Below are 12,174 nucleotides of genomic sequence, written 5' to 3' on the forward strand. Positions count from 1 at the left end.
TGAAGTAGGCACAATTTAGTGGGTGTTAGCCGAATGTTGACATTGAAACTGCAAGTTAGCTCCTAGGAGAGGGGAGCCAGATGAGGCAAGGCAGGTGAGCTTTTCTTTCACTTCAATCAAGAGTTGGTGAAGCTGGCAATTAGATTATATTGCTGCTTGCACACAGTTAGTTCTTTTTGTTTCTCTTCACTGTCATTTTCGTATATATTGTCGCGTCTTGTAGGAAACAAACATTTTTTTCCTTAATATTTTGATCCTCTGCAGGAGGATGACATTGGCTGCATTTTGTAGAGAGAAGATTGCTCGCTGTTATTTATTTCGATCTTTTTTTTTTTTTTTTATCATATATGATCTTGCATATTTGCTTCACTTTACACATGGTAAATCCTTTTGATGTTCAAATAATATTTGATTTAATGATTTTTAATTTTGATAATTTCAATTATTCGATACTTGAAGAGCTCAATGTGATTTGTGGATGTGACATGATGTTATACTGGAAAAATTTATGGATGTAATATTCTATTTATATACTGTATTTTTTACCACACTTATGGTAAATAATTCATATTGAGTATCACTGGTTGAATCGAAAAAAATCTAGTACAAAAAGAGTTATATAGTTTCCAAGGTTGAAAAAATTGCTAGGCTTTTCTCGGGTGTGTGGGAGCTGCTTAGGCGTCTTTTTTTTTTTTTTTAATTTATTTAAAAGAATTATTTAAGACTTGTTAATTATAAACTATTTAATACATTAATAGTTAGTATTAAAATATTAAATATTAACTTAAAAACATCTAGAATTGTAAATTGTATAAAGATTTAAAGAATCAAAACACAATACAAAGTATTAAGAGTAATACTTGTGTTAGACTGTCTTATGGGTTGGATATTTAATTGGGTTGGATATTTAAATATTTAATTAATAGGTCAGATCTTTGGTCTTATTTGAAGATTCGATCCGTCTCACACAAGTTTTTGTCAAATATTAATATTAGAGTTCCTGATTTTGAAAATTTTTATTATATTTATTAGGATTTGTGATGGATTTGAACAGTTTAAGGTTATTTCACTAGAAATGACATCGGTTTGAGCGAAATAATAAAAAAAAAAAAAACAAGAAAAATTAGCTAATCGGCAGTCTAGATCTTTGAGACGTGTCGGATCTTTAATTAATTGGTCGGATCTTTGGCCTCATTAATTGAAGATCCAATCCGTCTCACAAAAGTTTTTGCCAAGTATTAATATTAGAGTTCCCGATTTCGAAATTTTTTGTTACATTTACTTGGGTTTGTGACTGATTTGAACAATTTAAGGTTATTTCATTAAAAATGATATTATTTTGAATGAAATAACTCATTTAAGAAAACACAAAAAATTAGCTAACTGACAAGTCTAGATGTCCGCCTAGTCCGCGTTTAGGAGGGCAGCCGCTTAGAACGGCGATTTCGCTAAAATTTTACGTATCCGGCCACCGTCTAGCGCTTAGGTGCAATTTTTACAACATTGATATTTTCTATGTCAAGGTAAGATAGTTGTGTTTTATAATGCATTTTGTAAAAAGGAAAAAAAAACACTTGAATTATAGTCCTAAACAAAAAGGTGTAGTAACTAGTAACTAAAATCAATATTAAAGAAAATTTTCAAATATTTTGAGTGAAATACTCGGTATGGTATAGAATCACAACCTTGAAAGGGCAATAGTTAGTGTAAGAAATGTATTAGGTAATAATTAGTCTATGATCTAATTAATATCACTGTCATTCATGTGAACACTCACAAGAAATAAATTTTGATTTAATTCAACTGTAAAATTTACTTTGATCCCTTAATTATTAGAAATTACTAATTATTAGAAATGAAAAGGAATGGGAATGATTTATATGTATAAATGTTTACTTACAGCCATCTAACTACTACTAAAATGCCAAACTGGGCAAAGATTGAGCTCTACTATAAGCTAGAGGCAAAGTAACAAGCTTTCCCAGCCTCCCAACATATGCCCTCTTAGTCAAGTTATCATACTCATTCTCCTCAATGGCACCAAGAATCTTTCTGTACAACATCAGGGATGCCCAAACCTGCATTTATTATTTTTCAGTTTAAACTTTGAGTTGAGACGAAACTAACATACACATCCAATAATATTTAGGACTTTTACTACTTACCGGCAAATGACTAGCCTTGTCAAGGTGAGAAGCACCCTCCTCAGCTAGATTAAAGTAGAATCTTGCCCTTCTGATCTGCTCTTTCATGAACTCTCTCCATTTATCACTCACTTTCCCTGCGAAGATATCCTCGTCGCTCAATCCAAATCTTGCTAGCTCATCTTGAGAATTTACAGAGAGATAAACAATTATTGGGAAAAACATGCATTAACGGCTTGTTTGTTTGGCGTGAAAGAATTAATAATGAATTTTTGACACGATAATTCTCATTGGCAGAAACCTGAGCAAGTGAGCATGTTAAATACAAGCTAAATGTTGATGCGTTTCTTCGTACTGATACGAATCATACGGGCTTGGGCTGGGTTCTTCGAGACCATCACGGCAATTTTATTTCAGCATGTTCCTTGGTTCGTGAAGGTGCATTACAGCCTAGAGAAGCTGAAGCTCTTGCAGTTCGGGAAGCTTTAAGTTGGCTTAAGACCAATCATTTGGATGGTGTCATTGTGAAGACTAATGCTGAAGTTTTGATTACAAATCTCAACATGCCGAATCTTTCTCCAATCCTTTCGGTCTGGTTTTAGAGGATATTAATTATTTACTATTAAATTTTTAAGATATTGTGTTTCGTTTTGTGCGTAGGTCAGCCAATACGGTTGCTCATCTGTTAGCTACGTTTGCTACTCTTTTTTTTGAAAGTTAAATTGTACTCCCTTCGTCCCTAATTGTTTGTCTCATTTACTTTTTGCACGGTTTTTAATACAACACAACAAATGATACTAACTTTCCAATTTTGCCCTTCAAAAGTAGGTGTTATTTGTACAAAGTACAATTGTACATTTGTACTTATCTTATTAATGGTCTAAAAAGTTGAAAAGTCAAAAGGGTAAATTGGGAAATGTAGAATGATAGTTATGTTCAATTTTAAAAAGTGGATACTATTTTGGGACAAACTAAAAAGGAAAGTAAGACATGTAAAATGGGACGGATGGAATATTAAAATAGAAAGCATATTATATTAGCGGGTTTGACCAACGCATTGTATCAATGATTAGTAAAATTAAATATTTAGGTTAGCGATTAATATGTAAAAATAACTTTAAAGGTATACATATATTTCAAAATAATAATAATAATAATAATATTATTATTATTATTATTATTATTCTTATTCAATGACAAAAATAAAATAAAAAGAATTAAAAAAAAAAAGGGTGGAGCCGAACTGGTTTGGTTCGCGAAAAATATTTGAAGGGAAGTAGAAATGAAATTCCATGGAAAAGTAGATACCAGAAGATAAATTCTATTGTTTGGTTGGTGGAAAAGAAGTTGTTGGGAAGATAAATTCTATTGTTTCGTTGAATTTAGAATGATAAGGAATAATGTGTATAAAGACCCAAATGCCCCTATTATTATTATTATTATTATTATTATTATTAATTTATTATTATTATTTGAGGCCCAGTAAACCACAGCCCACAACGCCAATTAGGTTTCCTTCATTCTTCAGGCTCCAATTAACATTCTTCAATCCTCAACTCCTCATTCTCTTGTGTGCGAAGCAGTGGAGCAAAGCCAGAGGCAGAAACCAGAGGGCAGAAGCGGCGTTGCGGTGGGGCAGAGGCGCGGCGACGAGGTGGCGCTGCAGCAGGAGACGAGGCGGCCGGCAGCTAGCAGATCCACCGATTTGGAGGAGGTTCACCGTCGCAAGCACTGCTTGAGTTCTAGCTTTCCAATTTCCAGTTTGGTAGTGAGGAAGAAGCAGCAAAGAAATGGGCTGGAGAACCAAAGGGTATAATAGTCCTAGTATCTCACTTTTTGTTCCCAACTAACCCGGAAAAAGAAATACCACCCCTCCCCTCAGATTTTGTTTTCCTGTGAAATGCGGAACTCTAGTTCCATTGGAATATAAATTCCAATCAACCAAACCTAGGAAAATAGCAATTTCTTTGATTTTGGGGAACCCACTTCCCATGGAAAATCTTTTCCTGCCAACCAAACATGCCCTATGTGAAACAAACATGCTTTTCATCTTCCTGTCTTCTCACACAATAAAAAAGTACTAGTCTGCTTCATCCCAATAAAAAAGTAGTATGGATTCTGTTTGTCTAAGTATTTGACTGGGATGCAACCTGAACCCAAGCAAATTCCTCCTTGTAAGCCACGCTTCCTTCACACGAAGCTTCACACGTGTATACAGCCACAGTTGCCCAATCCAGAGAATTCACATCATTTCCCACATCGAAGTAGTACAGAAGTTGTGGCAAAATCTGCAACAGGAAAGACTACATACAATGAACAAGTGCAAAAAGAAATTTTTTTATAATGGCAATTTAAAATTCTGGGCATTATTAGTTCAATGTAGTCAGAAAAAAGGAGGGAGCAGTTAACAAATGTAATAGTTACAACAAGAAAGTAGTAACTGGCTATATAGCACAGAGAAAATCAAATAAATCGAGTTAATGCCATATAGGCCCTCCGAGTATAGTGATTTTGTCACGTTTAGTCCTAAACGTTTAAATTAACCACCCGTGGTCCTTCGAATTTCAAACTGTTACCATCTGTGGTCTAAGTTAACTATCTATGATCTTTCAATTTTCAAAATTTAACCAGCTGTGGTCCTCCTGGAAAGACCATGGCTGGTTAAAATTTTATAGTTGAAGGACCATGGGTGGTTAACTCGGACCATAGATGGTAACAATTTGAAAGTCTAAGGGCCACGGATGGTCAATTTGAAAGCTTAGGATTAAACATGGCAAAATCACTATACTCAGAAGACCCCAAATTGTATTAAATCACCTGAAATTCAAAGGCTCGAGGGCCACCACAGTAGTTGCACTTTGGGATGTCACTGTTCGATGGCTGGCCACTCGACATGGGCCACAAGGGTTTAGCTTTGGCGTATCTACAATACCTATTTATAAGGCAATCAAGAAAGTAAACTAGATATAAATAGAAGCGGTAGCATGGCTCTTAAAGAAAAAAAAAAAAGGCGGAAAAGACAAAACTAAATTTTACACTATATTTATCAAGATTCTAAGTCATAAGTGCCTCCAAAAAAGAAATTCTAAAAATACACAGGTCCTGTACCTCAATACTTGGTCAGGGGCTCGCATTATCCTCTCCTGGAAAGAAGCCCAACTCTTCTTGTCATCATCCCCCTGTGACCAAGTAACCATAAAAATGATACTTCTATAAAATGTTATTTCAACATCAATGGGATACTAATGGCTACCTCAAAGCTATCCAACAGCGAATTGTATGTTTCATCTGCTTGGCTTGCAGAAACCAAGGATGTGGAATGGGCATGATCATTAGATACCTCATCACATTCATCCTCATTTGAGATCTCATACTCTGGCCACAAAGAATTACTCACAACTGTTTGCAAAATAAAATTTACCCGAGTGTAAGCATAATAATTTATAATTGCGCTAAAGAGTTTTCTCTTAATGCAAGATTATTTGACACTAATCACACCATACACATCAACAAGAATTTCTTATACTCCAGTATTCTTGGTATCGACTATTATCCAACCACAAAGAAAATGGAATATTGGTAATTTGGTATGTTTACTTGTGCTTCAGTCTCACCCTCAGGCTCATAGTAAACTCAGATCTCAGCTCAAACAAATGGTGACAATGACTGAAAATATAACATTTCATAAATTTATAGACAATCCTATCACTACTCTACAAGACTAACATGAAGAACAAGGGCCCAATGCAAAAGAAAATATGTATTACGTTATACTCTGAACTTGCCATTGTAGGTATCTATGATGATTACCTTTCAGCATCCTTGCAGCTGTGCCATTAGAGTTGGATTCATTCAGTGAAATGTTTGAGAAACAATGCTTCTTATGACCAGATTTCCAATGAACAGCCTGAAAATGAAAGCAAGGGTCTTAGACTCTTAGCAATTAGCATTCAATGGTGATCTACAATAAAGACAACCCTCCCCCCTCTCCCCCAACCATTAAAAAAAAGGGGGCAGAAAAGCAAAGCACATGATATCAACTGACCTGGTGTTTCTCAGAGCAGTAACGAACTGTTTTGCAACCACTACAAACTTTATCTCCTCTCCAGGTACCACACCAACTACAAAGTGCAGCTGAGACACACACCATAGCAAAGACAAAATACAGGAAGAATCAACAAAAGTTTGGCACAATATATAAAATCATTAATTCTTAAAGACTGGCAATCTATAAAATTCCCAAGCACTATAACACACCATTGGCAGCCAAATGAATTAAAGCAAGTGGAAGCCAGCACAAACTCTGAAGCCTGGATACCAGCTCCATTAATTTATAACATATGCTAGAGATGTTAGACAATGAAGTGATTGTTCATGACAAACATTAAATTACCTCCATCTCCGGAAGGTTTATCTGTCCCATCATTTTTTGGAGGTTCACTTGAATAAAAAGAGTTGAGGCGAGGCAACTGACAGCGAAAGACCTTGACACTTTAGAAACAGTAAGAAATCAGAGTTAGAAGATAGGAATAAGAAGCATAATGAAACGCTTATATAGCACAACACTAGATTGAAAATGATACCTTCGCAATGTAGCTCCTGGATGTCGTTTCCACTGTTCATGCTGGTCTCGAAGGAGACAAGACATTGATGGACACATGAAGACAAACACTGTGCGATGAAATGTTGAATCCTTCTCAGTTAGTGGTGCATAAACCTACACAATGAAGTTAAACTCCAGTCAGGCTAGGAAAAAGCCTGGAATCAAAACCTTACACAGCTAAGCAAGAATAATAACAATAAGTCAATAACATTAGTATCTTTTTTTCTCTTTGTTTCCCCAACAGTATGCCAAATTGTAGTACGCCATGTATGGTTGAAATAAGAGGCAATAAAAGACATAAAAATGGTGGGAAAAAAAGAAAACTTGAACGGATAACTAAGAGTAATAACTTATAGCTGCATTTTTTTGGGAAGACGTAAAACACAAGGCCTACCTAGTCTCTCGACTAAACCTAAAACACACTCATATTTAAAATATAATGTGCCTATTGTTGTTCAAGAAAGGGTGTGTACAGTATTAAGAGTTTACGCCACCCTTTACACAAGAAAGAAAGATATGTTGAGATCCCTAAAGGTTCCAGAGGAAGCAAAGATCTAGGTTGTTTTGATCAGTTAATGTGAAGGATAACTCTCTTGGATCTGTTAAGATCATAAAAGCAAACCATCTAGAAGATATTGGAACTAGTTTTTGCAAATCCTGAAATCACTTCACACCAAGGAAAGTGGCAAAGACTTTACCTAGCATGATAACTTACTAACGAAATATAGAAGTCATTTCCAGTAATGATCTGCAGTAACCATTCAAGTTCCTGCGGCTATGTATTAAATTATTGGGCATTTTGCAGAAGAAAAATACTTTTAGGACTTAGTAGCATATAACAGCAGAAAAGGGCAACCATAGAAGATAAGCTTAGCAGTTTCTTCTTCATCATTACACAAAGGGGAAACTAGTAGAAGAGCACCATTTAGAATTTAGAAACTACGGTGGATATGGAAAAGTTAGTCTATCTGAAAAGCAACCTTGGAAACCTCCATTTTAACCAAACCAATGTGTATGGAGTACCAGGAGCAGGAATTCTAACAACTTCCAAAAGGCCAAAATTTAGTCCATCTAATGATTCCTTGCTGGTGGAACAGGAAGGCAATAATACAGAGTACAAATTTATTGAAATCATAACTAGTTCTCCTTCCAACATGTGAATGCCATGTATGGCAATTAAAATTAAACTAAAAAAATAAAAATGGTTCAGGTTTTCAATTAATTCAAAATCAGAAATTTTTAAAAATAAAAAATATCAATAATAAATTCATAGGGAACAAACTATGCATAATATTCAAGGATAGCAATTAAAGAAAAAATCAAACAGAAAACCACAAGAAAAGTAAGTTCATCATACTTGGAGCATGAATTGCAAAGGCTCACCACAAAAGTCACAAAGACAAGACCTCCCTGATGGCAAGTTAATTGGTTCCAACCAAGCCTGTAATTGCAAAATCCAAAATTATAACCCTCAAAAATCAAAATTTCCCATTAGAAAATTCAACTATTTTTACTTTTGTACAAATTACAAAACATACAGGGGTACCCCCAGCTTTGCTTGGGAACAACTGTCGAAGCAGAGACCATGAATTCCTCTTCTTCTCGACAAAGCCTAATGCTACAGGTACTTTGTCTTCATCATCCTCATCATCATATAAATCATCATGTACACTGTCATCAATTAGAACTTCATCTTCTTCTTCCTCGTCATCAAGAGATGATAAATGCAAACTCCTAAGTTTTTCATAAGCATCTCCACTAGTTCCACCATTTAAATCTTCTGACATTTTTTCTATAATACAGAGAATGATAGGCAAAATTTAATAGAAAAGCTTTAAAAAAAGGATGACTAATTACAAACAGACAAAATAAACCTATAGTCATACGCAGACAAAATAAACCTATAGTTATTCACAGCCATGATGATGGTTGACAGAAGACAAACCAGAAAGTACAATGCACCAAAATATGATAATACATTAATAAATGCACATATATATTGTAATAAATTCAGAATGTGATAATAAAGCATGCCAACTAACATTTTTTAACAAACTAGCAATTTCAAGATCAAAATTGAAAAATCAATTTTCAGGCATATAAAAACAGCAGAAGTAGCCTAGGAAGCACATGTATAAAGAATTGGGGAATCAAATGTAGTAGAAGACTAGTAGTTGTAATAGTAGCATCAGCAGTACAAACTAGTAGCCATATAGTCAAATGTATTAATATCTAATGTTGGATTACATTTTAAGAGGCATTTCAAATTGTTGTGTAAACATAATATCTCATGAGGCATTTTAATAAGGACATTTTTTAAATGGACCATGCTACACACCCTAATTTTACCGTTCACAGACCAACCACTCCATGATGTGGCAAAACCCTAGACATTAGTAAATTTAAAAAAAGAAAACTAATGCCTAGGATTTTGCCATATCATGAAGCAGGGTTGGTTTGTGAGTCGCAAAATTAAGGGTAATTAGCATTCTCCTGATTAAATATCCTATTTTCATAAAGATATATAATGATGCGACATCAATGTTGATAGGACATGATGAGGTCATGTGGATGACATAGTAGGTAAAAATGATATGATCATAATACAGTTAAACTACTGACACTTGCATTATGTTGCTCCCTGACATGCTGTCAAAGGACATGTCAACCCCGAGCAGGCTATTATGGTGCAAGTTATAAAGTCCTTTATGGATATTAAGTGGTAGCATCATTCAGGCATACTACAGCAAACTCTACAGAAATTCAAGGCAATATTAAGCATACTGCTATGCCTGGAGGCTAAATACTAATTGTACACATATATGATTTATGTATGAATATTGTATATGTTTTTATATTTCACTTACATTTCGGAGCTCTGCCTAGTTGTTTAAATTGCATGAGATATATTACTTTTTCTTCTTTGAAAATATATATGGAATTTATATAGATTGCCGTGACAGATTTGCAATATATTTAGTATGCATGCATATATGAGTTTTTGCAATTCACTATGCATATGAAATTCATTATGAACATGCGTGTATATGTTGACAGTATTAATTTTTGAGAGTATGCACATTTAGTATATATTTATTTTTCGAACTATACATATCGTTGAAATATTTATTTTCGAAAAAAATTTATAAATATTTGAGATGTATATATATTGGTATTTTCATATATACATTTCAGAGTATTTCAATATTAAAAAAAAACATTTATTTTTTTTAAATACCTTGCGGATTTTGGTTCCTGCCGGAGTTCTCTGTTTTTCTGCCTTGGTGGGTTTCCTGCCGGCGTCGCGTTGAGCGCCGTCGTGGGCTGCAATTGGTGTCGCTCGACGCCGCAAGGAGCTTCGTCTGGCGTCACCAAGTGATTCGCTGCGCGCTGCAAGTGGCGTCGCTGAGAGCTGCTCAAGGCAGCGCTTAGAGGCGTTGCGTTACCAGTAACTGGCGTGCGGCGGCTGGGCAGTGCGGCTCGGCGGCGGTTGTAAGCGTTAATGGCAGTGCTTCAGAAGGGAAACGGCAGAATGGGCTGTGAAGAAGGGGTTTTTCCTTCTTTTTTTTTTTTTAAAAAAAAAATTATTTATGGACCCTGATTAGGGCTGTTTGGTCCAGATCCAGAAACTAAAATAATAAAATAATAAAATAAAAATGTCACTCCGCACCATGGACCATTCTAGATTATTTATTCTGCACCATGGTTAGGACTATCAAAGCGGGCCGGCCTGCCCCATTAGGCCCGCCCTACCGCGGGCCTAATCTCTGGCGGGCCGGCCCGTTAGGCCAGCGGGCTAGGGTTTTTTTATTTTTTATTTTTTTAAGAAAAAAATTCTTGTTGAATTCAAAGTTCGAAACAATAAGTAAAGTCTATAAATACTAACATTGCGAATTTGCAATCCAAGGGTGTGTTTGGAAAGGAGGAAAATGACTTCTGAAAAATGTTTTCTGGAAAATGACTTATTTTCCAAAAAATGAGTTCATTTTCTGTGTTTGGATATACTCTAGAAAACTGTCTTTAGGTGTTTGGTTCATTTTCCGGAAAATGAGTAGAAATATATAATTATATAATTATATTCTTTTATTTAAAATATAAAAAATATATAACCTAATAATATTTATTATAACTAATATTTTAATTTTAAAAAAAAAAACCCACCCCCCGGGTTTCCAGCGGAATCAGAGCACGCATGCTCTGATTTCCGGTGGAAACTAGAGCTCTGGTTTCTCGCCGGAAACGTGGACTTGCGTAAGATTTCGGCGCTTGCGTAAGAGAATTGATCGGCGGAAAATGACTTCCGCCTAATTTTGGCGGAAGTCATTTTCCGCCAAAATGACCTTGTTTTCTCCATTTCCGTTGACTGGGTTTTCCAGTGGTTGCCAAACAGCCCAAGCCCGGAAAATGATTTCCGAAAATCATTTTCCGGGCTTCCAAACACACCCCAACTTTATAATCTAACAAAAGTTAATATTAATTCAAAGTTTAAAAAAATAAGTAAAGCCTACAAGTAATATTAATTTTTTTGTGTTTAAATATTTTAAAAATTATATTATATATATTACACAGCAAGGCAGTACGCTGCCTTGCTGTGTAACATATATATTATATAACATAAATCATGTTATATAATATATATGTTACACAGCAAGGCAGCGTACTGCCTTGCTGTGTAATATATGTATAATTTTTTTATCCTTTTTTATTTAGGGGCTTGGCCCGCACTTTCGCGGGCCATTATTCTTGTGGCCCTAACCCGCTCCATCGCGAGGCGTGTGCGGGCCAGCCCGCGGACTTCGACCCATTTTGACAGTCCTAACCATGGTCTTTAATAAGTGATTATTTGAGCCATAAATTAATTTTTTTACGCCTAACCTTTTTTGTAGATTTTTCGGTATACAGTATGACAATATGACATGTTGCCGGTTTTCATGTTATAGTTGTTAATGATTTGGCTTTAATTAAATGAGATGGGGTCCATGTAAGATTAAATAAATAATAATAATAATAAACTAAGAGTCCGGAAACAATAAGCCCTAGTTCTTTCTATTGTCTGAATCGACGACACCTAACAACCAATCCTCGGGCGAAATCAACGTTACCCAAACATGCCCGAATCGACGACTTGTTAATCTTTCGACGAAATTGGCGAATGCACTCCTTAATCCTTCGAATCGACGTCTTTACTCTACTGCTTCGCTTCGATTGCACCCAAGTGTACTGCTTCGCTTCGACTGCACCCTTCGGCGAAATTATATCCCTAGGCTGAAGTCAGTGTCTAAGGTGGACTAAGGTACCACATTGTTGTTGTTCATATGTATTCATATGTTGTGAACTGGCAAATTATCCTTTTAACAAGAACTAGCAGTTCTCCTTATATATATTATAGAGTTAATTCCAACGTACAATGGTCCTCTGACTATTGTA

General features: G+C 35.3%; 2 protein-coding genes across 2 annotated transcripts; both read right to left on the reverse strand.

The window, feature by feature from the left end:
• Positions 1–1,916: 1,916 nt before the first annotated feature.
• LOC116033273 (phytoene synthase, chloroplastic-like) lies at positions 1,917–2,369 on the reverse strand. The gene is made up of 2 exons (XM_031276025.1): positions 2,166–2,369; positions 1,917–2,078 (listed from the first exon to the last, which is right to left on the reverse strand). The coding sequence occupies exons 1-2, from the start codon at positions 2,367–2,369 to the stop codon at positions 1,917–1,919; spliced, it is 366 nt and encodes a 121-aa protein (XP_031131885.1).
• A 1,723-nt stretch (positions 2,370–4,092) lies between these two features.
• LOC116033515 (programmed cell death protein 2-like) lies at positions 4,093–10,291 on the reverse strand. The gene is made up of 11 exons (XM_031276261.1): positions 9,986–10,291; positions 8,286–8,539; positions 8,105–8,188; positions 6,728–6,861; positions 6,538–6,635; positions 6,190–6,278; positions 5,955–6,051; positions 5,398–5,543; positions 5,253–5,323; positions 4,962–5,076; positions 4,093–4,432 (listed from the first exon to the last, which is right to left on the reverse strand). The coding sequence occupies exons 2-11, from the start codon at positions 8,532–8,534 to the stop codon at positions 4,271–4,273; spliced, it is 1,245 nt and encodes a 414-aa protein (XP_031132121.1). The 5' UTR covers positions 8,535–8,539; positions 9,986–10,291; the 3' UTR covers positions 4,093–4,270.
• Between the last annotated feature and the right edge of the window lie 1,883 nt (positions 10,292–12,174).

This window comes from Ipomoea triloba, chromosome 10, assembly GCF_003576645.1.
Source record: "Ipomoea triloba cultivar NCNSP0323 chromosome 10, ASM357664v1".
NCBI classification, from domain to species: domain Eukaryota; kingdom Viridiplantae; phylum Streptophyta; class Magnoliopsida; order Solanales; family Convolvulaceae; genus Ipomoea; species Ipomoea triloba.

Coding starts and splice junctions, on each gene's coding strand:
- LOC116033273 (XM_031276025.1), bottom strand. CDS start 2,369: ATGTTTTTCCCAATAATTGTTTATCTCTCTGTAAATTCTCAAGATGAG. Junction 2,079..2,165: donor ACAAGGCTAGTCATTTGCCG/GTAAGTAGTAAA, acceptor TAATAAATGCAG/GTTTGGGCATCCCTGATGTT.
- LOC116033515 (XM_031276261.1), bottom strand. CDS start 8,534: ATGTCAGAAGATTTAAATGGTGGAACTAGTGGAGATGCTTATGAAAAA. Junction 6,636..6,727: donor CCAGGAGCTACATTGCGAAG/GTATCATTTTCA, acceptor CTGTTTCTAAAG/TGTCAAGGTCTTTCGCTGTC. Junction 5,544..5,954: donor AGCTGCAAGGATGCTGAAAG/GTAATCATCATA, acceptor TTTTGCAAACAG/TTGTGAGTAATTCTTTGTGG.